The sequence below is a fragment of the Prinia subflava genome, chromosome 4 (genome assembly GCF_021018805.1).
Source record: "Prinia subflava isolate CZ2003 ecotype Zambia chromosome 4, Cam_Psub_1.2, whole genome shotgun sequence".
Lineage (NCBI taxonomy): Eukaryota > Metazoa > Chordata > Aves > Passeriformes > Cisticolidae > Prinia > Prinia subflava.
Genome location: NC_086250.1, coordinates 44,374,327 through 44,401,636, shown reverse-complemented (window position 1 = coordinate 44,401,636; position 27,310 = coordinate 44,374,327). Strand labels below are relative to the sequence as shown.

The window sequence follows — 27,310 nt, the reverse complement described above, 5'->3', positions numbered from 1 at the left end:
TTCAATACTCAGCTCTGCTAGAAACTGGGTGTAAAACCATAGCCTTTACACAAGTGCTATTTTGTAGTAGGAGTGCTGATAGTTTAGTTTCATTCACAAGTATCAAAACTAACATTTCAATCATTGTCCTGATTCAGCCTGTTTTTTAGGTTCCACTTCTGATTTTACTTCTGGCTTTTTCTTTTGCTGACAGCTTTGTAGGTAAGGGTTTGTTTATATTCTGCTATTGCAGGCAGGCCCTGGCTTTCAGGGAGCAGGCTTGATTAGTCTTGTCTGCTGACGTTATTTGTTAATTATTGCCATTCAGGTATGCATTTCATCAAGACAATCTTGATTGCTTGGCTAAAAAGAAGAAATAGGAGCAGTCCATTCTTTAAAAATATGAGTGAAACACTACACTTTAAAAAAATATATTAGCTTCCTCTTAAGACAGCAAATGCATTTGGGGGAGATAAATGGACCACTTATGCTTTTGGTTACTTTAATAGAAAAGCAGATGATTTTGATTTGATTAGCTTAGTGACTTCAAAAACTTGCTCACTGATTTATTATCTGAAAAAATGTTCATGGATGCTTGTAGTATAGCATGGATTTCAGTTTGGGCTGAAGCGAATATTTTTTGGTGTGTAGGTGCATGAAGAGTGTGATTTCTTTGTCGTGCATGCTGTCTCCCTCTCTGTGGATTCTCATTAGCTGAACATAAGGAGACGGAGTTCTGCAAGAGTGGCAGTACACACAGAACTGTTGCATGAACAGGCAGTGCTTTTCACTGTATTTCTGTACTCTCACATTGCACATGATGATTTCTCATCTGTGAATATTTGAATTTTCACTGTAAGGATAGCTTGGGGTGTTACTGTGAAATACTGAATACTGCATCTTTCTACATAAAATTGAGGGTCTCAGACTCTTCTACTGAGGAAGATAATGTGGTCATTATGTTAGACATCTTCAATAGCAGTTACATTTATTTACAAAAATACATAAAACTGTATTGCCAGAAGTACAGGAGGAGTTCACAAGTCGTCTGCTGCTTGTTCTGGTTGTGCTAGTCTTTTGCAACATGACTTCTAAAGGCTCTTCCGCATTCCTCAGTGGATCTCAGCCACATTCCTGTCTACCTTGGCCTGAAGCAGCCAGATGTCCAATACCAAATTTCAGATTCCTGCTCCAATGGAGTTACCTGACTTTTCCCAACAACATATTGAGGCTCTGTCTAGCAACTTCAAGTTTGTTTTATCTGTCTTCATATGGATGAATGACCAGAACTAGTACATACTGCATTAAACCCCAGTCATAATGCAATGCTAAGAGCATCCTGTAAACGTTTTCCTGGGATGTCAGCAATACCAGCACACTGACACTAGGGACCACATCCCACATTAAAAGGCTTTGGTTGACAATTCGGCTGAAGTGCAATGTCAACAACACTGACAGGCTGCACAGAGGCATTTTGCCCGACACAGTGACCATACAGACTGTGTGTGCACCCTGGAGCCTCAGCATAGCCCCGTCCCAAGTAAGTAAATTGGGTATAGACCTCCTTCCTCTCCCAAATATAAGGGTTTTCATAGCTCGTCCTCAGTGATCTGACTGTTATTGCCAGCCGTGTGCTTTTGCTTTGGGATAATAAATATCCAGATTTGACCGCCCGTTTCCCGTGTTTGTAAATTTGCATAATACTGGGGTGTGACCGATGGGAATTGAGTGCTGCTCGGGTTTCGTTCACCTCGCCGGCTGGATAAGCGCCCTGGCTCCCCGGCCACCCTTCTCCAGGGTGAGTAAAGACACCCGCGGCACACCGCTCCCGTTCCGGCTCCTTGCTGGCAGGCTCCGAGGGAGGGGCGGGCACGGACGGGCGCGGGCGCCGGGGGCGTCGGGACCCTGCCGCAGCGGCGCCGCCCGCTGCCGCCCGGCTGCGGCACTGCCGGTGCCGCTCGCCCGCGCCGGGAGCGGAGCGGAGCGGAGAGGAGGAGCGCAGCCACCGCCGCCGTCGCCGCCGCCGCAGCCGCTCCCTCCCCGCGGCGGCCGGGGGGCGGGACGCCGCGGCAGCCAGCGCCGCTGCCAGCGCCGAGGGGCCGGGGGCCCTGCCGGCCGGGGGCAGCGCAGCGGGGCCGCCCGCCGCCGACAGCCGCACCGGGGCGGGCGCCGGGCCCGCCGCAGCACAGCAGCGCGCCCGCGGCGCCGGATCCCCGCGGCGGTGAGTGCGGCGGGCCCGGGCGGCGGCGCGGCGGGGCCGGGGCCCTGCGCCCGGCCGGGAGGGTGAGGCGGCCCGGGCGCCGGGGCTGCGCCGGGGGCAGCGGCAAACGGGGCCATTAACAGGTTGAGACGGGCGGGCGGCGCTCTCGGCGCCCGCGCTTTTGGCGCTGAGGTAGGTAGGAGCGGGATTTTTGTTAGCAATTTGTCACTGCTGCTATTGCTAATATTGGCTTCTGATGCTATGAAACCCTTCCTAGGAAGCCGCGTCTTCAGCTGGGTGGTTGATAACTCTCGGGTGTCCGGCAGCTGTCCAAAATACCAGGACGTGTAGTTGTTTATCTCCAGCCCCATTCGGGCTTTAAGATGGTTGATACACATAAGGAAATACCAAAACTTTTCTTAATGGTAACAGAACGAAAGGAGAACAAGAAATAGCTTTGGGTGTCCTTATGGCTCTAAAGGCAGGTAATCTCCCCAGAGCGGTATTTTCTTAGGCAGCGACCCTTACTTTAAATCACTTTTTTTTTCATGAAGTTTTTGAAGGACTGACACTTTCTCGTGCCAACTTTTTAACTCTGTAATGTGGCATTTTTCTCTTTTTCATATGTCATTTATGCGTCATGGGTCATTATTCCTTTCTGTTATTTACTGAATGCATTGTCTGAATCTGTCAAGAGGTTCATTTACCCTTCATTTAATAGGTACAGGATTCCTTGCAATTTTACTAATATGAATTGGGTTATGGAATCAAATAATTCTGGGACTGTCTAAAGGGAGATACTGAAATCTGTGCTATTTCTAAGTTTGCAAGTCCTAAGTTAGAAGTCCAGGAAGGGATGAGTAAGTGACCGGGGGTTTAGGTCTTTTTTGGGTTGGTTTTTGTTTGTTTTCTTTTTTGCTGCAGGGCATATGACAATTGCAAAAATTTGTCACTGTATCCTTCAAGGATCATGCTGTAATAAACAAGCAATATTGCTAGACACATTTTTTTTTCTTCCTACACACTGTGTCGCTTGAATAATTTTGGTATTCTACAACACAAAGGCCTTGTATCTTTGTGCATACAAAGTGGTTCAAGAAGATGAAACAACTAATGTGTTGCGAATAAAAGAAAAAAGAAATCAAATGGCAAACAACTAAAATGTTAACTATGTATTTTTCTATAGAAGTACTTAATAAGTAGACAGGTTTCAAAATACAGTTTTTGTATTCATACAGAACAGTCTTTTTTCAGAGTGTGTTATTTTATGGTTTTGAAAATATGCTTAGCTATAGATGTATTCCCTGAAGTCAATGAAAAGATTCATGCAGGCTTGCCTGACTTCAAGAATTAATTATAGAAACTTTCCCAACATGTTATTCTTTCATATGAACACCTGTCTGATATTTCTGGTTCGTATGTTTTTAAGCTTCCAGTAGAAGACCTCTGGACTTCTGGGCTGGTTCCATCCTGCTCCTACGTGAAGAAAGATTCCATTTAGGCTTAGCATGAACCTTTGTGAAATCTGTGTTGTATTTTTTGTGTGGCTGGAGAGGCAGTCTGGGTTTTAGGTAGCCTACCATGTTTTTATTTTCATTCTTTTCATGCCTCATTATGGAGGAGGCATGAAAGCAATACTATATTTGAGACTGAAAATCCTGTGCTACAAAGTATATATATTTGGTAGTAGTTTTTACATTGGAATAGGGAGAAATTTCAGGTTTTTCTCTACCTGGATCTAACAGTATCTTTTGATTGAAACTTTCATTTCTACTCCAGTCTAAAGTGTTAGAAATTACTGACGACAAGGTTGCAATGATTTGGTTCTTGTATTGTGTGAGTCTCTCCTAAGCTCTGAGGATTTGGGGTATATGTAACATTGTGCATTTGTGTCTTTACATACAGGCAGATCCCAGTTCTTCAGTGTCTTGAGGATGGATAAAGACTTCCGCTACTACTTCCAGCACCCGTGGTCTCGCTTAGTTGTGGCTTACTTAGTGATCTTCTTTAACTTCTTAATATTTGCTGAGGACCCAGTATCTCACAGCCAGACAGAAGCCAATGTTATTGTTGTTGGTAATTGTTTCTCCTTTGTAACAAATAAATACCCTGAAGGAGGAGGCTGGAGATTCTTGAAGGTGTTTCTGTGGCTCCTTGCCATTCTCACAGGACTGATAGCTGGGAAATTCCTCTTCCATCAGCGCTTGTTTGGTAAGTTAAAAGCTGCATCTGCTCTCTTCCTGGTAATGGGTTTCAGACTTTTCCTTTTAGCTTTTTACCTGTGGCAGTTTTGTAAACTTTACTTTTAATCCCTTCTACTGTTTAGAGCAGTATAGAACTCAGTACATCAAAGCCTACACCATCATGGAAACTAATACCATAGCATAAATCTCTATGATTTCAATCAAAAAAGGATAAAAACGGTGAAAGCTGACAAATTTTAAATGCTTGGGATGTCAGTAGTTTTCAATTTTTCCATGTTACAAATGCACTTCTTTACACCTTCAGACTAGTTTTTAGGTCCTATTATGTAACTTCCTCAGCACTTTGAAGAAAAGGAATTCTTCCTTGGGGCAGCAACTCTGCATGTCTTGTCAAAAGACACTTAAGTGGAAGCAGAGGCTCTTGTAAGTATTAGCAGAGCCATGCTGAAGAGCTCCCATGTGAAAATGGGAATTCTAGAGAGGTAGGACCTGTCTCTGTTTTACTGCAAGGGCAAATCAGTAAAATGGAAAGGTGGGAAATGGAGAAAAACATGACAGTAAATGTTCCCATACTCAAGATATTACTTAACTGAGGAACATCCTGTACATAGACTACCTGAAGGGAGTGAAATGGCCCTGGAATAAATTCTGAGACTGAGAACTTAGATGTAAACATATAGGGATACAAAACTATACATTTGTTGTCTTAACTTACATGTAGAGAATGTTGCATCTGAAGACTCAAGGCTGTATCTATGTTCTAGAAATAACTAGAAATCTTCAGAAGAGAAGATTTCTTTGTTCCTGCCATTTGCACTATTTGAAACATCTGATTCTGGGTGTGCTGCTGCAGGTCTAGATGGACAACCCCCATATTCTTATCCTGGTAGCAGTGCAGGATGGATGGTCACTGGAACACCTCGAAGCACATGAGCAATAGGCCATTTCCTTAGTCTGTCTCATTCTATTAAGATCGAGAGAGCCACTGTTGTTTTAATAAATCCAATGTAAAGCCGTTGTGTTGAGGAATGAACAAGCAAAGCCACATTGAGAGACTTCTTTTAATACAGACTTCTCTTGAAACAATTATTCTGAAAAATAATTAAGCGTCATCAAGACTATTCGGCTATTTTACCACAGGGTAATGGTAAATGTCAAATGTTCCCATAAAGAGGACATTTTACCTGGAACAAGGGCTATCACAAGAATGTTTTCAATTCTGGCTTCCAATTGAGAAATGATTTTGTTAAACTGAAGACATTTAAGGAAAAGTGATGAAACTGATGATAAATTTAGAAAATTAGCTCAATATTGAGAGGATTGAGAGGATAAAGGGAAGATTATAGAGTGACTTGCTCAAATTTGAAGGACAGAACTTTCAGTTCAGCATATGTAATGCAAGGTCCAGTGCTTGGAAGTGGCAAATAGCCAGCATTTTTTTTAATCTGAAAGGCTAGACAATCAGTGGATCAAGTTTTTATAGGATATGACCTCATCAAGACATGAATTTTTCTTTTTGAGAACACATTTCTCTGACTGCAGAGTAATTATCTTCATTCTAGGTAGGCTATTATGATAATTCCTTCTGGATTTGTAAGTGAATATCATATGTAGCTAAACATAAATTTTAAAGTGTCTTGATTCAGTCTTACTGCCAAACACCGAAGGTCTGTCCAGCCTTCAGTGTCTGCTGCTTTGTGCCTTTGTGCAGTTGCTCAGTGAAACAGGATAGGGAACTTACCCGTATTAGCAGCACCTATCTTTTATTTCTGTAAGGCTCACATGTCTGACCATACTGATGTTTGTGGCAGCACTAAGATGAGGTCAGCATTGAGAGGAGACCAACGGGCAAGAAATTCCTAGCCCTGAAGGCAGTGCTGGTTAATGGATGTTTGTGGCTGTGGTCTGTGTGTAGGTACACGGGCGTGGGTACAATCTGATGTGAGGCTAACTGCTGCACATTGAATTTCATGGCAATTTGAGCCAAGGTGGCTGTCACAACCCCACCCTCCTAATGCCAGCCATATAATTTTGGTGCCTCCCTTGAGCCAGTTCTGCTGTTGATGGGCAAGTGCAGCGAGCCAGCTCAGGCAGCCAACCTCATGGAAAATCAGTTGCTTCTGCTGTCCCTACAGCAGCTCCTTGAACTGATGGGATCACTTGAGTGCCAGTGCTGATGAAATGGCCAAGGACTGTGCAGCCAAGACATCTGGGGCTGTGGCACCAGACCTGGTGTTGGCTGGAGTGCAGTGGAGATGTGCTGCTGCTTGTGAGACACTGCGAGCAGATGGCAGGCAGTGTGACTGAGGGGCTGACTGTACTGCTGGCTGATGTGGCTGTGTAGCTGCTGTGGATAGAGATTGCTTTGATGAGAATGTGGGTTTACAGCTTCAGTTATCTCTGTGTCCCCAGAAGATTTGTACAGCCCATGCTGAAATATCTTCTGCCTGTTATTTGCTACTACTCTAATGACTTCATTGCCTAGAAATCACTCTTTTTATTGAGATCCTCATCAAATACGTGCTCTGGATCTTCTGGCATGAAGCAGTTCATGAATTCACCTCTTTATTGTCTTTAGTCTATTTTTCTAAGTAGCTGCTGCTTTTGTAATTTTTTTTCCTATTTACCTTTTTTTTTTTCTTTATGTATAATTGCTTGGGACCACTCTGGTTTTAAGTCCTTGTTTATTTATTTTGGTTTTTTCTCTGCTACACTCTGTCTGCCAGGGAAATTGTGATTGGTTGTTTCTTGTGGCCTATGTATAACTTCCTGCAGTCAGGAAACCAAATAGCCCCAGTCAATCTTCCCCTGTCAGATCTTGGCTCACAGTGTGGGCTACAAATTGAAAATGAAAAGGATTAGTCTGCACATCTCACTTTAAATGAAGAAGAAAGGATTTTCTTTCTCTATGCCCTTTCTGCATTTTTGTTCTTTGTCTTCTGTATTTCTTGCTGCTGATTTTGCATAGGAACTAGAAAAATAGTGTAGCTAGAACTGTGTCAGAATACAATTTACTGTCTGTGACAGTCACTGCCTGATAGCTGTGGCTGTCACAGATTAAAAAAATAAAAGAAAGAAGTTCAAGCATTGTCTGTGCCTAAAAGGGGAAACAGGTGCTGGAAACCTGATTTAGGCTTCATCACTCTGATTTTAGAGAGAGATAAGAGAGGAGGTAAACTATATTGATAAGAAGTAGAGATCTCAACTGGAAGACACAGTGGGATGTTTTCTGTTGCAACCTTTAAGCAGTTCCATCTTCAGGGAATCCTTCAAGAGACTCCTCATTACTTAAGATTAGAAAACAATTACTTTTCTTGTTCTTTGGTCAAGAAATAGCTTAATTCATGTGATAAACATCTCCCATGATAAATATTTCAGTGGAAAATAGCCCTTATCTAGTACATTCTTTATATCTTCATGACGTGGTCAGAACAAGTTGAATTTAACATTGTCTTTTGCCTTTATCTACTGTATTATTTTGATCCATCACTAAGCATATCTTCTATTTGGTTAGGTATTGTGTTCTGCTGTGCTTCTTATTTTGCAATGGAAAGTGAAAAGTCATAGAAGAATATTCGAAATTTGGGGAAATGAAAAATAAAGATACCTACCCCTGGCTTATTTTTTCTTTCTGTTTGAGAGAACTACTTGAGATAAAGGAAAGTGGTGATTTCTTGATTATTTTTTGCTTTATTTAAACCAGAGGGAGCTTACAAACTGACCCATTTGATGACACTATGCATTCAAATCTTGACTTAAAGGAGATTCCTAAATAAGCATTTCCCTATTTTTCATATTGCTCTGGGGCATTGTATGGAAAATAATACAGTGTTTAAGGTGTAGAAAGTGTGTGTTTTAATTGGCATCTGCCCAGCACAGTTGCTCTTCTACACTACTTCAGACCTAAATTCTGAGTTCAGTGGAGGGTTTTCTGGCCCGAAGTTCAGGCTGTACATTTTGCATCAATATAGATAAACATGATCTATCATGTAAATTCAAAATAGTCTTCAATTTGAATAGACTTTTAGCAGTATGCATAAATGGGCAGTATACTTGGAAATATATCTTACTTTTTTCAGTCCAGCATTTTTGCTTTGACTGGTCCTCATATTGCTAATCTTTAGCTTATGCTGCATATTAGATACATCAGTTTTTTAAAACTTACTACAAAACATACATGTTTCTATCTGCCCATTTTTCTGATTCTAAAGATGTATTAAAATCTGGTTAGAAGCCTGATTACAGAGACTCTGTTTGTATCTGTATTGCACTTGTATTTGAATCAATTGCCAGTGAGCGTGCTTAGATTTATACTTGTGAGTTCCTTTCTAAATGCTGTGGATGGAAAAACTAAATACTTAATTCAAAGCAAGATACATATAACTAAATCTGTATTTCTTAAAATTGGGGAATCATAATACAACAAGTAAATTAGAGCTATAAATTGTTCAATAAATATTGAATTTAATGGGTTGCTCTCTTACAAATGTTCACAGTATGCAGTTTGTTTAAAAGTAAATGATAATCTCAGCTTCATAGACACTGGGATAAATGAATAAAGCACTCATTATAGGAATTGCACTGAACTGTGGGTACACACAAATGTTGCAGATTTTTTAAGGGACAGCAGTGCCATGCTGTGAGCAATTTCATGATACATGGTTTTAAACAGAACACCCACCAAGGTTATGCTGTCTGAAAACATTACTCTTTGTCAAACATCTTATCTGGAAGGCTCTAAAAGATCATACAAATGCAGACTCCTCAGTGTCTGCTTTTATGCTGAAATGTAAGGGATGTGTTAACTGAATGAAGATTGCAAGGGGAAATCAGGCAGACTGGGATTTTGTCAGGATGATGTTGCACAACATAAGAAAAGTGGATGTTAGTCAGGTAACAGGATAAATTCATACAGTATTACATATATGATTAGTTAGGATCCTGATATATTAGGGGTCATGTTAGTGTAAAATCTGGGCAGTGATACTGCTGCCAGTGTTGGCATATCACTTTCCTAGTGGTGCTTGTGAAATAGCTAATGAACCATGTGATCTATTTTGCCAGAGAAGCTTCCCATGGATTTGTTAAGATTTTCTCATGCCTGTTTTTCAGCCAGATTGTTTCCCATTCTTGTTTGATAGCGATAGGAACACCTATCAGTTATACACCATCTGTAGAAACAAGTGGTGTGCATATGGCAATACTTGCATAAAATTCTAAGCTGATTGATGGAGCATATTCTTCTCTGTTGTCAGCTCAGTGTCTTACATTACAGTAAGGACTGTCACTTAATACCCAGCAACTTTGTTCCTGCTCTTTCTTCTCCATTGATGACTTCAGCCTAATAGAAAACAACTAATGTGATAGCTGGTGAAAAATACTGTCTTCAAGAGCCTGTTCAGTATTTTAATAACAATGACCAAGTTAATACTGTTGAAGGTATTCAAGGTCCGCTGTGATTGCCTCACGGTCAATTCACCTCTTTTGTACCAGTAAAATGTTGAAGCAATACAATAAAATTATTTTGGTCCTACAAAATGTGCCAAGGGGCCAGTCTAACAGTTTGCTAATAATAATGCTCAAATGACTGTGAGCAAGCATTTCTGAGAGCCAGAATCCTCAAATTAAGGGGGGGAAAAAAAAAAAGGCAACATAAAAAGAAGAAGCACTCAGCCAGCCGCTGAATGAGTTGCAGGCTCATCAGATTCCAGCTCTGGCAAGCTGACAGTAATTCAGATATCAGTTTATTTTAAACTTTACATCGTTCATGAGGGACCACAAGTGACCTTTCAAATATAAATGAAAAGCATGCAAGTGACCTCCTAATTTCTTCTCTTACGCCTATTTTTAGAAGAGCCATGACATCTTACTGCTTCCTCTTTTCACACTCAATGAGAAGACTGCTGTTGTCTGCATTTAGCTTTAGTTGTGGAATCAGTCTTTGGGTAGTAAATTATAGAGTTTAATTGGAGAGATACAGGCAATAGCTACAAAGATTATTCTCTCTTCTGTGAAAGCTGTGATTCTACTGGAGGTACATATCCCACTCCCCAAGCAGTAGCATAAGAGTGCAAGAAGAGCCACGTGTGCCAGTTTTTCCATAATGGAAAAGCTCTAGATAATATTTAGCATCCAGTGACTGAAAACTAAAAATAAGTTCATTGCTACTTCCTATTGATGTGTCAAATCTGTGTTTTGATCTTTTTGACATGACTTTCAGATTTTTCTTTCTGTTTGAAGCCGGGAGTGATTTTGGAATGATGCCTGCCACTTATGGGAATGATATGTCTCCATTCCCCAATTTCCAGAAATAGAAGTGAGCTTATTCTTAGTAGATGCATCCTGATGGGCATAGTGCAGGTGCAGCCTAGTGCAGGGGCAGATTTCATGCTTCATTATCCCATACAAGGAGGAGATAGAGAGGATGTTAGTGTGGAACATCACCTTGCCGTGTGCCTGCTGCAGAGTCCCTAGGAGAACGTGATTTCCTTGGTCATGATGTGTCCTTTTGAAGGTCCCCTTAGGCTGGCAGAGTGGCAGGAAGGTCCTTCACATACAAACCAACATTCCTCTCTGTGTGATTCTGCAGCCCAAGCAGAATCCAGCCTGTGCACTCCTCCAGCCTGTGCACCTGCCTTATATAGGTACATAAATGTATATACATATATATATATATATATACACACAGACACACACACATATATATATTTATATATTTAATTCCAGAATGAAAAAAACCCCTCAAAATATTCTGGTCCTTCAAAAACTTTGAATACATTATCAGGATATAAGAACTATTTAGCAAATAGTAGGTGTGATGTATACATTTCTAATAGATATTTTACATATGGCAAAAGTAGAAAGAATTTGTAAATGTATTCACTAGCCAGGCTGACTTTCAAGGAGAAGGGATGGAAGGATCAGTAATTGTTCCTTATGACACAGGTAGGGCAGAAATGCAGGGTTTCTAAATATGACTGCTGAAATATGAGAGGCACATGCCCTAATTTCAGATACTGGAAAACAGAATTTTCTGCATTCTTCTTTTTCTTTTCATCAGAAGGGGCAATGTCCCTTTCCCCATTGAGTAACTCATGCCAGGGGATGCAGGAACAGCAGAAACTCTCCTGCTCTGAGGATTCACACTCTCCCTGGTGCCTTTATGTGGGAGTCTCCCAGGAGCAGGCTGGACTTCTGAGTAGAGGCAGCAGCAGAGCCTTGAATTCAGCTTTCATCTGCAGCACTGGGGCATGATCTTCTGAAGTGGCCAGCTGTTTAGGGCTTTTTAGGCTCACTTATGTACATGCTAAATAATGTCTTCTATTTCTGGAACACTGATGCAATGTCTGTCTACTATGAAGCACACTTTTGTTTAATAGTAAAGCAAAGAAGAAATTAAATCTGTACAAGATTCAGGTAAAGTCAAACATGCTAAACAAATAATGAAAAAGAATTAGGGCAATGAGGGAGTAAAGAGAGGAGGGAAGATGGAGAAAAAAATTCCTAGAGAGTCACAGCAACAACAGTATTTAATTTTAGCTTACTTGAATAAAAGGCCTAGAAATTGAGAGACCACAGTTTTAAATAACAAAACCCCACAAATATCCTTGCCCTTTTGCTAATCTATGCTCATAGATGTAAGTGATAAAAAATATGGATCTTAATTCACACCTGATGGTGTAATGTGGTAGAGGTATAGAAAAGGGAGGAGGAACTGAAAACTAATGTTTTAGGTGGAATGTCTGTGGAGTTCCTGATCTGGGGAGTTCAGGGCTTAGCACAATGTTCAATTTTGTGTCACTTTCATGCAGCAAATAAAAATGTATTTACAAACAGTTTTCTCCATGCCTACCACTTTGCTTCAGGTTATCCTTGAAAGGTTCCAGCTAAGATTCCTTTGAAGTGGTTTGGGCTTTATAGCCCATGAGCATTATCTCTGTGGCAGCCAAAGGTGGAGCAATTTTTATCTAAATTAGAGGTCACTTCTGTATGACTTGTGTAAATTCAGAGAGTAAAACAGGGGTGCTGCTCTCTTGGGCTTGTCTACACGTTTCCATCCCTTAGGCTGCAGGTAAAAAGCCTAATTCTCTTGAGACTGTGTTTCTGCTTGCCTTGCTGGGGCACAGAGCAGAGCAAACGCAGGCACTCGGGGGTCTCTGCAGAGCTGAGGGCTGCACTGCCTGTGCCAAGAGCTGCCCATGGCAGCCTGTGTGTCCCAGAGCTCATCAAAATGCCACTCTCTGTGCCAGACTAAACCACAACTTGGTTGAGGCTCATATAAGGTTGTGTAAAAGAAGAATTATCCATCCTTGTACTTGTAGATGCAGGTTGATATCACAATACTGTTGGTGGTGTGGAACTGTTGTAGATCATGTGCTTGTGTTTGTGTTTGTCTCAGCTTTGTTATGCTTTTGGTTTGGTTTGGTTTTTTGTTTGTTTATTTTAAAGTTGGGCTCTCCTTCAGACTTCAGACAAGTGTGCAAATTCTCATTAGGGATGCATTCTGCCTTAATTTAGTCCAGGAATGGGGTTTGGTGCTATTAGGTGTATGATTGAACTCAATTATATAAAAGTCTTTTTCAACCTAAATGATTCTGTGGTTTCTAACTTTACAAAACGTGTGGTTTGTTAGTTTCATCACAATTTCCATGCCTCACCTTCCAGCAAAACTAACCAGAGTCCTGCTCAGATGGGAATTTGATTTATCAGAAAATGAGTGATAACAGATCTGTTATTTTCGTGCTGTGATAATGGGTATAGCAGACGAGGTCCAGCTGTTTTATAGCAGGGCTAGTGGCTGCAATTACAGTCTGTGTAAACAACTGGCCAGAACCACAGTTAGCAGAGGAAAATTAGCTTTTAAAAGCAATCAGACAGAAATAATTATCTTTCAACACAGGAGCACCTTCTAGTGGTCTCGAGTGAGCATGGCAGGTAGTTAAACAGCTCTCCAACTAAGGAGAGCTAAATATGCTAGATAAAGAATAGCAATGCATATGTCTGTACACTATTTTTATGATTAATTTAATAATTTATTTAAAATCAAAGGAAAAAATTAAGCATATATTGGAAAAAAATAAAACATTTTTCAATTACAATATTTTCTGCTCCTCCTCCCTGCCTACCTAATAGTTTACTAGGTTTTTATACAGTTACCTTGAAAGGATATTTTTATATGTTCTACTTGTAACCTACCCAGCCTTTTGCTTTCTTAGTAATGAAAATTTGTCTTCATTATACAGCAGGTCCAAAGGAAATATGCCATGGAAATATTACTTTGTTTGGTTTCACTGATTATTATAATACAGTTTCTCCAGCCAGAGTATTCCTAGTGAACACAAATTTTGCAATATATTATTTGCCTTGATTACTTTTGCAAATAACATTGTATCAAATGATTTAAAATTCAGTTTTTCCTAAGTTACTACTGAATATAGTGGCTATGACAGTGTAGTCTAGTCTGTGGTCTCCTTCAATCTGTATGTAGTAGATAATCCTTTTTGGACACGATTATATAGTGTTCATAATACAAATGAATGGTGTGCTATTTCTAGAATGGCAAATTAAGATTAATAAGCAATGCTTAAGATTATATCATTGCAGGATATTTGTGCATTGGTGGAAGCTTACTATATGAAACATATTCATACTTAGATTTTCATGACATTTCTCTGAATTTTGCAATTGAGTGAAAAATGTCAAGTGCAAAACCTCAGATTTTCAGGAGCTTAAAAGAAGATATAGCTGTTCAATTTTGGACTCTATAAACATTATAAACATATTCCCGAGTTTTCAAAGTAGGGAACTTGACCTTTTTTTTTTTCTAAAGAATTTTTTCAGCATTTGGAAACTTCAGTCCAAAACTAAAATAAGTCTTGCGAAGATTTTAACCCACGAAAGATAATTTTTTATCATTTGTCTTGGTGGTGACATTATAAAGTAAGTTTGTGGAAATAGTAATTTGGCCTCCTCCATCCCCTGCTATGAGGGCAAAGGGGTAGTAAGACAAAGTTAATGGAGTTTTGGGGTTTACCACTTCTGTAACCACAGGGACAATATTCTGCAAAATATTGCAAGTGCAACACAGTCACTTGTTAGAAGCTCAACTGCTAGCTGCTGTAAGCCTGGGGCAGGTCTGGCAGAATAATAATCAGCCTTCCCATGTCAGAGCTGTGCAGATTGCAGCACATGCTAGTTCTGACATGGGACTGGATTAACTGATTGTATCCCTTTTTGGGGCTCAGACAAGTGTTGATCTGGATGCATATACAGCTACCAGTTGAGAAGTGTATAGCTTACAAAAACCAGTTTTCACCGGGTCTGGAAAGGCTCAGGTCTATGTGCCTCTATCCCACTGTGAGCTAGAGAGTGTCTTTTTTGTCACTGGAATGTGCTTCCTCTTGGTCCCACAAAACCAATTCTCCACTTCATTTTGCACTGGAAGCACAGACGTGCTCAGTAACCCCTGGAGTGCCTGTTTGTCCAATGTGAGATCTAGTCAGTCTCCATCACAGACAGCAGCGTTGCAAATATTTATTGAAGACAAAAAATAAACATCATACTTAATCTGCTTTGTTTTCTGGCTCAAAATTATACAGGTTTATTTTAAAGGCCTCTGCAGTAGATACATTGTAAGCAATTCTATTTACTATTAAAAATAACCTTGTGAATTGGCTTCAGGAGAAAAGAACAAACAGTATAGAAAAACGCCTGATTATTTTGACAAGTTGTTGCAGAGCATCATTAAACTGGTATTGAAGAACAGAGATTTGAGCACTTCCCTTCAGAGTTCAGCATCAGCATTATAGAGGCTAAAAATACTGCTATGTTTCTTTTATCTGCTATGAAGTTTGGATTCCAAAGAATTCAAAGAAGGAAAATGTAGTTTCTGGAGGCATGACATATATGGTGATAAAATATTTTAGCTCTAAAATAAAAAAAATAAGGAGGACCATGAAATTGCTTACATAGGTTTGGTGGTTAAAACCCCAGGTTTCTTAAAAATACTAAAAAATTCTAAAAGAATCAAGAGTGCAAAAATATAGTTAAGTACTTACATGCCCTTTAACTAACTTTTTTTTCTTTTTTAATTATACAGTGAGGCCATTTAAAAATAGAATTATTTTTTCACATTAGTTTTGTAACCTGGGATTGAGTCACATAGAATTAAAAAATCTTCACCTCAGGAACAAATGCGTTAGCATTTTCTGTTGTAATGCAGGGTTTTCATTTACTTTCCCACAAAAAAATGTTCTAAAACATTACAGGAAATCAATATCTATTTTTACAGGTTTCCTTTTATCTGCATCAGCACAATTGTCTAAACCCGAAGTAATAACATCAGTAATAGTAAAGTCTAAAATTAATATTATAGACTAAATCTCTATAATGGAAATTGATAGGCATAGAAAAATTCAGAATTAAGCCTGCCTACACACTAATTCTGGTATAGCTTTGAGTCTTCCCACATAATCTGCATTTTACTACTCTTCCAAATCAGCAGCCTGAAGTATTGCTTCTAGTTAATAGCAATGACATTAATGTAAAGCAGAGATGAGGTGCCTTCAGGACCCCCCTGAAACATTTGATATGGCAGATGGCACTGCCCATCACCACCTGGCTCTTTCTTGCCTTTAGGTAATCAATAAAAAAAGAAAATGTCAGCTCCCTCCTTGCAGCAGCTAAAGTCCACCCTTCTGTTCTTGTTTTCGTATTAAAAGATGACTGTGCATTCTTTTGAACAATTCTATTCTTTTCTTTGAGAAATAGGAAGAAATCTTTAAAGGCTATGTGTTATTTCTAAAATGGCATTTCTTTCTCTAAGGAAGGCAGAGTGCTGTGCGTTTCACCTCTGTGCACTCCCCTGCAGTCTCTAGTTCAGATAAGGCCCTTGAGAGCCCCCAGACCAGGTAAGACAGGCTGCCCAGGAAGGCCAGGGGACAGACACCTGGCTGTGCACATCAGCCTCCTGGCCAGCCTTGGCTGAGCTGCTGGGAAACCGGAGATCCTGAGCTCCCTTTGTCTCAGCACACAGTGTCCTGTGTGAGGACATCACTGTCAGCTGGGTCAGTAGCTGAGACCTTGGCTGGTGCCTTTTGTGACATGAGGCTGCTTTTTACCTTCGACTGCAAAAGCTGAGAGCTGCAGTGCTCCCTGGTTAGGGTTCACCTTCCCAGCTGGAGGGAGCCCATCTGTGCTGACTCATGGAAGTGAAGGCACCAAGCTGGTGAGTGCCAAGCTGGGAGAAGTCCTGAAAGGAGAGCTTGGGAGGGCTGTGGGTTTGATAGGTCCCTGCAGGAGGCCAGCACATCCCATCATCTCTGGATTGCAGGCTCCAGGCCAAGCACAGGAGACTTGGCCTCGCAGAGTCCTGGGCGTCTCTCTAAAGCAGGAGCAGAGAAGTTACATTTCTTTACAAGGCAGATGATGGACTTAGCCATATCACCTGCCTCTGCTGTGGTTCCTCCAGCTGTAGAATGAGTCTAGGGGTATTTTTTTCTCCTGACTAAAGAGATTTGGCTTCCAGAGGTGAAAGCAATGTACAGTAGGGAAATATTTTAATGGCATTGTGGTATTGTTACAGTTTTTTGCCAAGTGAGGTGATTCTGAGGCATGGCAAAGGAAAACTTTGATATCAGAATACATTCATTTATGTATATTGAAGAGAAAATCAAACTTTTAGGAACATTTGAACATTTTTATTTAAAAAAGTAAGCTCCTGTCTTAATAAGCAAACATTTCAGTAGTTTCTCTTTGAGATGAAAGTATTACAGAGAAAAATAGAAAATATAAAGATTGCTTTCCTTAGCAACTTTGGGAAATTTGTATCAAAATTTCTCTTCAACTTAGAGATTTTTGGTTTAACAATTTTTGCTTACAAAACAATACTGAATATACAATAGTAAATGAGAAGGTTGTTTCTCTGACAACAACTGAGCACATACATAAAAGGTCAAATCTTTCAGGCCGTGGTCTATCTTGTGTTCATTGAATGTATTATGAACATGTTAGAATATCTAGAGACGGTACAAAAAAGCTACCTAGACCTTGCAGTCAGTTTTTTAGCCTAGTACATTATTACAATATACTTTAATATGTTCAAACTCATAATAGTAATTATTTAACTGGATACCATGTCCTGAGATTTAATCCAAAGAAATATCTGTGAGAAAGAAATGCTGCAACATACTTGTCATAATAGAATATGTTTACTTTGGCTCTTGGCTGTTTAGTTTATTGTTCACTTATTGTAGCAAAATGGAATAAACATTTAATTTTATTTGTTTATGTCATTCTATCCAGGTAGTATTATAATAAAACATTTTAGGACCATGTATTTCAAAGTAAAAATATAAGCAAGTAAATATGAACAGATGTCTTGTGCCTTTTAACTCTTAATTTGCAGAAAACCTTTGGTTTCAATCAGGGCAACATTAGCATAAGATCAACCTAGCTGAACAAAAATGCTTTTAAAAAGTGTGTTTAATTGATTATATAACCATTTATAATCAGGAAAACAAATGTCTAGAACCCTTATCAGCTACTACAGCATATTCACTGCTAAGTATCATGAGAAACAGGAATAGCTTAGGGTAAGAGATGGAAGGATTTTTTTTTTAAAAGATTATCTCAAAGCAGTGCTTTTAGACTCAGCCCAGGACCAAGGCATTTTGTGTGAGGCGTCCAGGCTGGGAGAGCAGCCAACAGAGGTACCGTGGCACAGATGGGTTTTGTAGCAATGCCCTTATCTGCCTTTTTTCCTTCTGTTCTTCATTATTCAGGGTTGGTTGAGACTCTAGAAGCATGAGGTTTCTTATCTTTTTTCCCCCTTTTTCTCTTATGTGTGTGAGCATCTTGGGACCTCTTATAGATGACTTTGTTGATAGATAATTAATGAACTTTATAGAACTTGTGGACACAGACAGTGGAGGTAAACAGACATGGAGGCATGTTTTCAATAGACAATTAAATTTTTTTTTGTTACATTTTCTTTTAAAGTAAGAAAAATTGAAATATCTAGAAATATCACAGGAAAGAAGCAGTACTTGGTATGAGGTAAATACACATAGGCATGCAATTTTTCTGTGGGATTTTGTGAGTGTAGTAGTAAATCCCAACACTTGTGTTTCAGATTATCAGGACCAGATTATTTTGTTGTCACAGTTACAGACAATTAAAGAAAAAATTCTAGATTTTATGTCTATATATTTAGTAAATGCAATTGAAATGTAGAACAAGAGAGATTGGATACCCATGTAGAACAGAATAATTTTTTAATATATACAAGGAAAAAATTACATTAAAACTGTGGAAATTAAAGAATTAAGACTGTACAAAGTATATTGAAATCTACATCATCATCAGTAACTTCGAAAGTAAGGTTAATGTGCTTACTGATACATGGGCTTTCATATTTAACGAGGTAATGTGTGGAACTTGGCTAGAAAACAAGTCAGCAGGTGGCTGATTATTAGAACATGATTATTTTGCCCATGCAGTGCAATGAAAGAACACATATTTAATGACTCTTGAAGGTGGATGTTCTGATGACTGTTGTGCTGGTTGAATGACTGAAATGTGTTGTAGTCTAATTATCTTGGACTATCTTGGAATTATCTGAAGCTGTGATGCTAAGACCCCCAATGAACAGGAGAAGAAGCATTCTGTGTAGTGACATCTCTTACCCTTCTTGCAGCTCAGCCACCTTTTTATTTCAGAGCTTTTCCAGCGCAGACTTCTCCCTGTTGAGGAGTTCAGAGTTCATGGCAGAACACAGGCTTCCCTGAAGCAAGCACTAATAATAAACTTCTGTAATTGCCCAGGGTTTGGGGGGAACCCCTGCTTCTTGGGAGAAGACTTAGCACAGCTCTGTAATCCATGCTTGTTTATTTTATAGCGGATTCACTGTGGCTGTGACTATCCTCAGGAACTTAATCTTACTATTTATTGTTTGTTTGTTTGTTTGTTTTTGGAAATGAGCTGCACTTCCCCGGGTTAATGAGGTTCCACTGCCAGTGCAACTCTAGTGCAAGCAGCATTAAAGTGAAGTACTTGCAGAAAGCCTCTCTGCAAATGCTCAAGCAGTTCAGCTGTAAGCATTCTGACAGTTATTAATTGCACAATCACAATCACAGCAGCGCTTACAAACAGATGAAGAAATACTTAACAGAAACTATAAAGAGGCTCCTCAACACTGTCTACTCTTAATCTTGCTCCTAATTTTTGTGCCCAGATATAAAGGAGAACTTAGAACTTTTCATAATTTTTTTTATTCCATGCTGCATGTACATACAGATAGAAGTATTATTTCACAATAAATTAGATTAGGGTATTTAACAACAATATTCAAAAAGCCAATTCTGTAAAGCTAGGAGCTGCTAGTGTTTCTTCTCACGTTAAGTTTTACTCTCCATTTCTGTGTGTTCTTGCTTATTCAAGAGATATCTGTACAATATGGGAGACCAAATATGAAATGGGTCTGATGCCACAAAGCCAAAGGAGCAGTTGGAGATGCAGGTCTTTGTAGACTGGTGTTTAAGTCATTGTTCTCAGGGACAGACTGATGTCCCTTACCCTTCCTGTCAGACAACAGCAGTACTGGCATTTGGGACGACATTTTATATTTTTGATTCTTTGATAGAATGTCTTATTTGCTATTGTAAAAATGATCGGGTCAAGGCAACTGTTGATGCTGCAGATGATCTCTGTGACTTTGTAAATGGCACTTAATGTGCTTATATTCCCACAGGGTTGTTGACAATTCATTCTGTAAATTAGTATCACCATCATCATAACATGGTAGGGTATGAAAGAAACAGCGAACACAACCATAGCAGCTGAAATCAGTAACAGAGGCCTAACGAGCCTGTTCCTCCTTTGCTGACGTTTACTGAATTGCAGTAAAGCTTTGAGAGTCAACACATAGCAAGTAAAGATGACTGTGACTGGAATTAGGAATCTCAGGACCATTTTGGAGAATGTGAATGGCACAGCAAACCGTAACGGCTCGTCAGTGCTGTCCAGGTAGTTTATGAAGCCGTGCTGTCTTCTGGCTGCTACTGTGTAGTAAACCTCGGGCAGCGATGCCATCACGATGAAGATCCACACCCCGATGGTGCAGAACACAGCCTTGTCTTTGTCCCACCACGTGAGTGAACTGATGGGATGAACAGCGCCTATGTACCTGTCAAAACTGATGAGGGTCAGGAAATACACACTGCCATAGATGTTAATACTAAAAAATAGTCCTATGATCTGATAAAAGTCTTGGCTGAAATAGACAGCAAACTTCTGGATGTTATAATATACTGAAAAAGGTGCCATGAGAGTCCAAGTAAAGTCACACAGTGCCAAATTAAAGAGAAATATGGTATTGGTAGTCCATGTCTTCATGCAGTAAACATAATGTCGCAGTGCAAGTATATTGCCTAGAAATCCTGTTAATAAAGTGAAAATGCAAACCAGAATCATCAAATAACAGTACCACTCCAGCTTAGGATTTCTGTTGCAAATGAAAATAATGCATGTACCATTCATCATCTGTCCATGGAGTATGCCTGAAGGGAAAAGAGAGACCAACAGCCTTTAAAATAAATAATTGAGTTGAATACATTGAATTTAGAATTCAAAAATTAGAAGTTAAATTCAGTGTGTTTGAACTGGCAAAAGAATTCAGAACATAGTATAATGTACAAACTCTCTCCTCTATCTGAAAAAATGTAAACTCCAAGTAGGTAAGACAGCTTACTCTACAACACCTACACAAGCAGATTTCCATGAACTTCTATGCAAAGCTTTATATACTTTCCTGTCTGCTATTTACTGTAGTGTACGATGGATGTGAGAAATAAAGTGTGCACTCCTAAGTGAGAGCAGTGTCCCTTGGCTGCTAATGTGTCTGCATCTATCTTTGGAAAAAGCAGAGGAGGTGACAGAAGGACAGTAATTGCCCATGCTCATTCCATCATTGCTTTGATTGCCTTGAGCATCCATATGGGGCCAAGGGGCAAGTTTCATGTGGGCAGCTGTGCAATGAGCTGTGACTGAGGTCAAGAGAACAGCATCAAAACAAATGAGGATGAAATTCTGCTTTTAGTGAAGGCCACAGAAACTTTTCAGTCTAAAGTTCTAGACAAAGTGGTTTTTTTGACCTTTTTCTTAGATTTCCTTCTGTAAATTTTTGCCCCAGGATTAAAAGATTGTGCTTTGGTAGGGTTAGAGAATATTCTTTTTGTCTAACTTTATGGCCTACTTCGTATCAATTCCCATTATGGAATATGTGGAATACAGATCTGCAGTGTATTTTTCAAAGCAAGTTTTTAATGCTTGTAAAGTCTTATGCTTAATTCCCATGGGTTTTTTGCTCCTAATAAAACCAAAGGCTGGAATATTCTGTCAGAATGAGCTGTCACCAATTACAGTTGGTTATGTTTCTAGAAAATTTCCAGATTATGCTGAATTGTGAGGCCTGTCCAAATAGAAGCTTTGTATGAACATCATCCAAACAGCAATTTATAGATCAGAGTCCACTACAGTGCTTGCTAGAATGACAGAAGAAAATTTTCATCAGTTCAGGCCATACTTTGAGTGGAAGAAAGAACTTTTTCACAATGTTATGGATCCACTGAAAATTTTGAAACAACTCCAACCATTAAGTTGGCAATAGTGGTTTTTTTCCTAACATAATGCTTTGCTTTCATGTCAAGCTTAATACAATAAGACTTTTCCAAAGGTATGTTCACGTACATGGGTCCAAAATATAACAGAAGCTGCAGTGAAGACCTGCTAAATAAATACTGCATTATTGTGCTTTGCAAATTTCTAATCCACTCAGTTGCCTGACAAAAAGCTAGTTTAGACTGTACTCAACAAAATTTGGTGGTTTCTCTAGAAGCTCAGCAACAAAGGCAGTCAAATGACTTTCCAGGAAATTATGTTGATAGAAAGCCATCTGTTCTACTCAGAGTGTATTTCACAGGTGGGGAGTGTTTGTTCTATGAATGTATTTTTAAAGTATTGAAGCACTGGACTTTAACCTAGGGTAACTATACTTTCCCTGCTCTGTAGCCTTTGTGAATATAAAAATTAGACAAATTGTGTAATTGTTTTATTCTGCTGAAATTTATAAGATATCCCTGTAAATTCTTTAAAATGTGAAACGTAATTAAGTAACATTTTCTCATGATATGTTCAATTAAAATTAGTTTGAACAGGTATAGAAAATTTATATTTTCCTAGAATCTTCTTGGATAGAGTTTGTGTGTTCTTGGAATTAAATGGCATTTCCTACCTCTGTACCTTCCTTTTCAATACTTACAAATGAAGGCACCAGACACTTGATTCCAAGTTGTGTTGGCAGTATAAATAAATCCTAAAACAGTATGGCCACATACTGGCTATTAACATTATGGCCATAGCAGCATGAGGGAACTGGAGTGCCAGGTTCCTGATCTTTTTAAGCTTCTGGCCAAGGGCTATGGGTAGGTCTCAATGGAGGGAGGCAAACAGCTGTGCCACCTGCTCTGCTTTGCTTTAAGTTGGTCAGATCAAGTCCAGATGTGCAGCCTTATAATTGTATTAGGGCAGTCACAGACTTGAACAAAACAAAATTCCCTATCTCCTGCAGCACCTTCCGTTTACTGGGCTGCACTCAGGGCTGAGCTGTATGAAGTTGGTTTTGTAGCTGTAGGGGATGGAGCTGCCCAGTTGTGCAAGGTGCATTTGGAGCTCAGTCTCATTACAAAATATGTCTGTTTGTAGGCATTTCTCGCATGCCTGCATTGGGATTTCTAATTTCTTTGAATTTTCTAAAATATTTTTCCTGTCTCCCATTAATTCTTTGTATTGTTATAGAACTTAGAGACCATAAATAAGACTAGATTCTAAAAACTGTGCTTTGCAATTGAAGTGAGAGATTACAAGGTGGACACAGGGGAACAGGTGCAGAGATAAAAAGAACCTTTCCTGAGGCAACTTAATAAGCAAGAGGAAAACATGAGGGGTCTGACCCTCACCTTGGTGCTATTCCGGGATCTCCTGATCTTCCATCAGAAGAATTTAAACCTTGTACAATCAAGGATGCAGTCTGACTGCATGAAGGAAGACAGGCAGCATGCCCTGCTCTGTGCTGAAGCCATTGGAGCTACCCTGATGTCCAGAGGATATGTGCTGTAATAATTTTCAGAAGTGACTTTTTTTTTTATATCAGATAATAGCGAGTTTTCTGTCTCCTGTTTTAGCACCAACAGAATAACTTAAGCTATAGGATATGACTAGATTGTCGTCACAGTTGGAATCCAAAATTTAGCATCTGTATTTTAAGAAGTCTTTCTTTTTCTGAACATTGCAGCATTCACTGCTAAGTCCATGTATTCTTAAGCAAAGCCAGCCAACACACGTGTGCATGTTGTATTGGGGCAGAATGAGCAGCAGCACCGAGGCATTATAGTGTGCATATGTTAGTACCAGCTAAAATCAGACTTGCCAAACTTTGATGAAAGTAGGTTTTCAAGGTTAAAAAATACTTCCCATTTATTGAGGTTAATTTTTCAGTTGAACAGTTTCAGTCATTAGTGGAAATGACTTGAGCACTAAGTGGGCAGCAGTAGAAATCCCTTGATGAGGGACCCAGAATTAAAGGAATACACCTGGTTCAATGAAGAGCTTGGTGTTGGAATATTACAAATACGCCCAGCAAATGGTTGAAGTTTATGGTTTACATCACTCATAATTAAGACAAGAAAGTGTGCTAAATGCATGGGTAAGAACTTACTGTTCCTCTTGCTTCTGCTTCTGCAGTTTAATGAGTGCAACCGTCTTACGGGTTGTGGATCTAAAGATACTCAAAAAGCTTTAGTTTTGTAAAAAGTGACCTGTTTGAATCAAATTTTTGTATCTGCCTATTGAGTTCTTTTCTCTTGGACTTGAAAAATAATACTAGTTGGTTACTGCCTGGTTTGTTGCAGGACTCTAAATGCTGAAATCTCTGCTACCCTGTGTTCCCCTAGTACTATTGATGTGCTCTCCAGAGCCTTGGAGCAGATAAAAAAGACCTGTTTCTGGTAAAAAAATTACATTTTGAGGAAATTTTTGGTGGAATCAGGAAACATTATGATAGGAGAATCTTGATTTTTGTATATAGTTAATTCACAGTTTATCACTGGCAATCATTCATATGGCATTTAACTTGCATTTGCAAAGGTCCATTAGGCTGAACATGTTTATTTGGAGATTTTTAAGTATATAATTTTTTATTTGTAAATGTATCCTAATAACCATGTGTAAGAGCCTAAAACAAGAGATATGGGATCCAAGCAGCTCTTTTCCATAATGCTGTTTATTACATAGATGATGTTACAGAAGTCCTAGGTTGTGGGTAACAGAGCCTATGTCTAAAGCTGCCAGCTACAGCTTCTAGACATGCTAGAACCCTGAAGCCACTCTAGTTTTGGTTACAATGCATTATACAGTTTTCTTTACTGAGCATCTTAATACATAGAAACCACTCAGCATCATACACAATACCTTTACATTTACCTCTAGCCTATCACAATTCTTAACATTACCATAATATGGTCAAGTACGATGCAATCACATCAAGTTAGTATGTTACAGTTTAAACTTAAAGTTTTTTGCAGTTGAAATTTCTTAGACCTTTTTTCTACTTGGTAAAAACATCTTTTTGTTTGCCTAGGGTTTTCCTGAGATTTATCTTTACTTGGTAAAAACATTTTTTTTTTGTGGTCAACATATCCTTTGTTCTAGTCGTAAAATCTCCTTCTAACTCAACCTTTGCCTTCTTAGTTGTCCAGTAACAACTGGCTCAGCAGTTCTAACTTTAGGCATCCTTTATTCTTCTATATCAAAACTTGCTTTCATTTCTATTGTATTCTTAAATTTTACATTTAAAGAGCCTTCTGCTAAACCTACATATCTGTGAAACTTTCTTGTTAAACCGTCACCTTTCCCAACAACCATGTTGTTCTCTGTCATACCTGTTGGAGTTTATTTTACATTTTTAACAAGTTCACAATAGGCAACTAATTTTTCCTGAACTAAAAAAAGAACAAAAAAAGAAAGTTGTGTCAAAAGCTTATTTTGTATAATATTATTCCTTATAATATTATTCCTTATCTATTGTCTTTGCCCCTTGCTACTTTTTGTTTGCTATTCTTTATAGTAACAGCCCTAATTTTACATGAACTGTTTTATTTTTCTAGAATTACTCTGAGAATTTTGTTGGGTTATTTGGAATTGTATTTTAATCTAGTACAAGTCTATTCCAGTTACTAGATAGGTTTTCCAGTTTTCTGACCATTCACACCACAGGATATTTCTGTTATGTGTGCTTTCAAAGTGTAACCTGTTAGCTGATTTTATAAAAAAAAAATACAGAGTCCTAGGTTTTGTTATAAAAAAGCATTATTTTCAATTTTTACTTTAACAGCTTACCTATTATGTAATCATCTGATGCAATCCATTTTTATTTCAAGTGAATTGATATGAAAGGATATATAAAGACATGTGAGTATTAGGTAGATCATTTAAGATATTTTAGTTTAACTGCATTTAGCATGTTATACATACTAGTACAGTGGGAACAATAAGTAATATCTGCAACATTTCTATGCAGTTAGGTAAGAAGATTGTGCTAACATCCAGTTCCTTTTGTTCTTATATATCAGTATGGTGATTAAAGTACTATTTCTTTCATTGAAAAATTATGTTGGTGAACCCTGCTTGAGAGTGAATGAAGTCTTAAATGGCAAACACAAACTACAGTAGAAGGAAAGCTGAAGTGGAAAAATTTGCCTACTGAAGACAGTGTTTATGAAAATATTCTTTAAAGTATATGACATTTATACATATTTTTAGGTATTAATCGGTGTGTAATAACTAAACAGTAAAAAGCTTTGGAGAGCACAGGTACAATGAATATTCATTAAATCTTTCTCTTACCTGTTTTAGAAAAGTTGGAGTTATCTGTTTTACAGAAGTCTAGATTCCCAGCAGTGTTTTTTCTCTCCATTAATCTGGACCTCCTGAAATCACAACTCTATTTTGTTTATTATCCAAGGTGTAGGTAATATTCCATTTGCAATGGCAGCTGTTCAGAGAGCAGGTATCAAACTGCAAGGGAAATATCTTCTCTCATTAAGCCCCTCCTCTCAGTAAGTCAGGACAATATGCTATTGCCATAGCAGCCTCCGCCTGCTCTTTAGGGAAGGACAGACTTATGGGACATCCTCAGTCCAGCTGGGCCTGGGGCTCTCCTGGTTTCCAGCAGTGAAAGTATAGAAGAGTGCAGGGGCTTGGGGCATGTATACATGTCTTTGCACTTCCCCTTTGTTCACCTTTCTTCACTCACAGAATCCTTGTTGCTGCCCTACTGCTGGACTGGTCTGTGCACCTATGTTGCTCTTGTCCCATCGTAGAGCTTCATTCTGCCCCCCTGTACCTACCTGTCACTTCTCCTGCCTCATGGTTCCCACACCATTCCAAAGTCTCAGCTTTGTCAAAGAACTCTCATCCTCCAGCAGCTTCATCCAGAGCTCAAATCCTATCTGTACAGCCCATAGCCCATGTCTGCTCCGGATCCTCAAGTTTTCGTCCCCCAAACCTGCATCTCCACCTTCAACAGCAAACACCAGTCCTGGGATCTTCCTGTCTGCCTGAGTGAGCACTTCAAATTCTTTATTATTTTCTCCCACTTTATAGATTCCCCCTGTGTCCAGCCCTAATCAATGCTAAATGTGGACTTTTAGTTCAACATCCAGATCAGAGAAATTGCCTCCATCCCAGACCAGTTCACATCCCAGTCTGCTATATCACTTCTCTTGACACTTCCTGCCCAGTTCCTCATATTACTGCTGTTCTCCCTGTTTTGACATCCTGTAGCACCAGACTGCACTGTCTCCTTAGATACTGT

General features: G+C 39.2%; 2 protein-coding genes across 5 annotated transcripts in view; one reads left to right on the top strand and one right to left on the bottom strand.

The window, feature by feature from the left end:
• Positions 1 to 1,441: 1,441 nt before the first annotated feature.
• The window catches only part of TMEM117 (transmembrane protein 117), a 188,558-nt gene continuing 162,689 nt past the window's right edge, over positions 1,442 to 27,310 (top strand). Inside the window, exons 1-2 of one of the 4 annotated variants that reach the window (XM_063396600.1) lie at positions 1,442 to 1,519; positions 4,085 to 4,390. In XM_063396600.1, the coding sequence (XP_063252670.1) occupies positions 4,114 to 4,390 (277 nt within the window). In that variant the 5' untranslated portion in view covers positions 1,442 to 1,519; positions 4,085 to 4,113. The other 3 variants (XM_063396599.1, XM_063396598.1, XM_063396597.1) reach the window with 3 other exon arrangements.
• On the bottom strand, positions 19,918 to 26,410 carry LOC134549378 (P2Y purinoceptor 1-like). The gene is made up of 2 exons (XM_063394926.1): positions 26,341 to 26,410; positions 19,918 to 20,939 (listed from the first exon to the last, which is right to left on the bottom strand). The coding sequence occupies exons 1-2, from the start codon at positions 26,408 to 26,410 to the stop codon at positions 19,918 to 19,920; spliced, it is 1,092 nt and encodes a 363-aa protein (XP_063250996.1).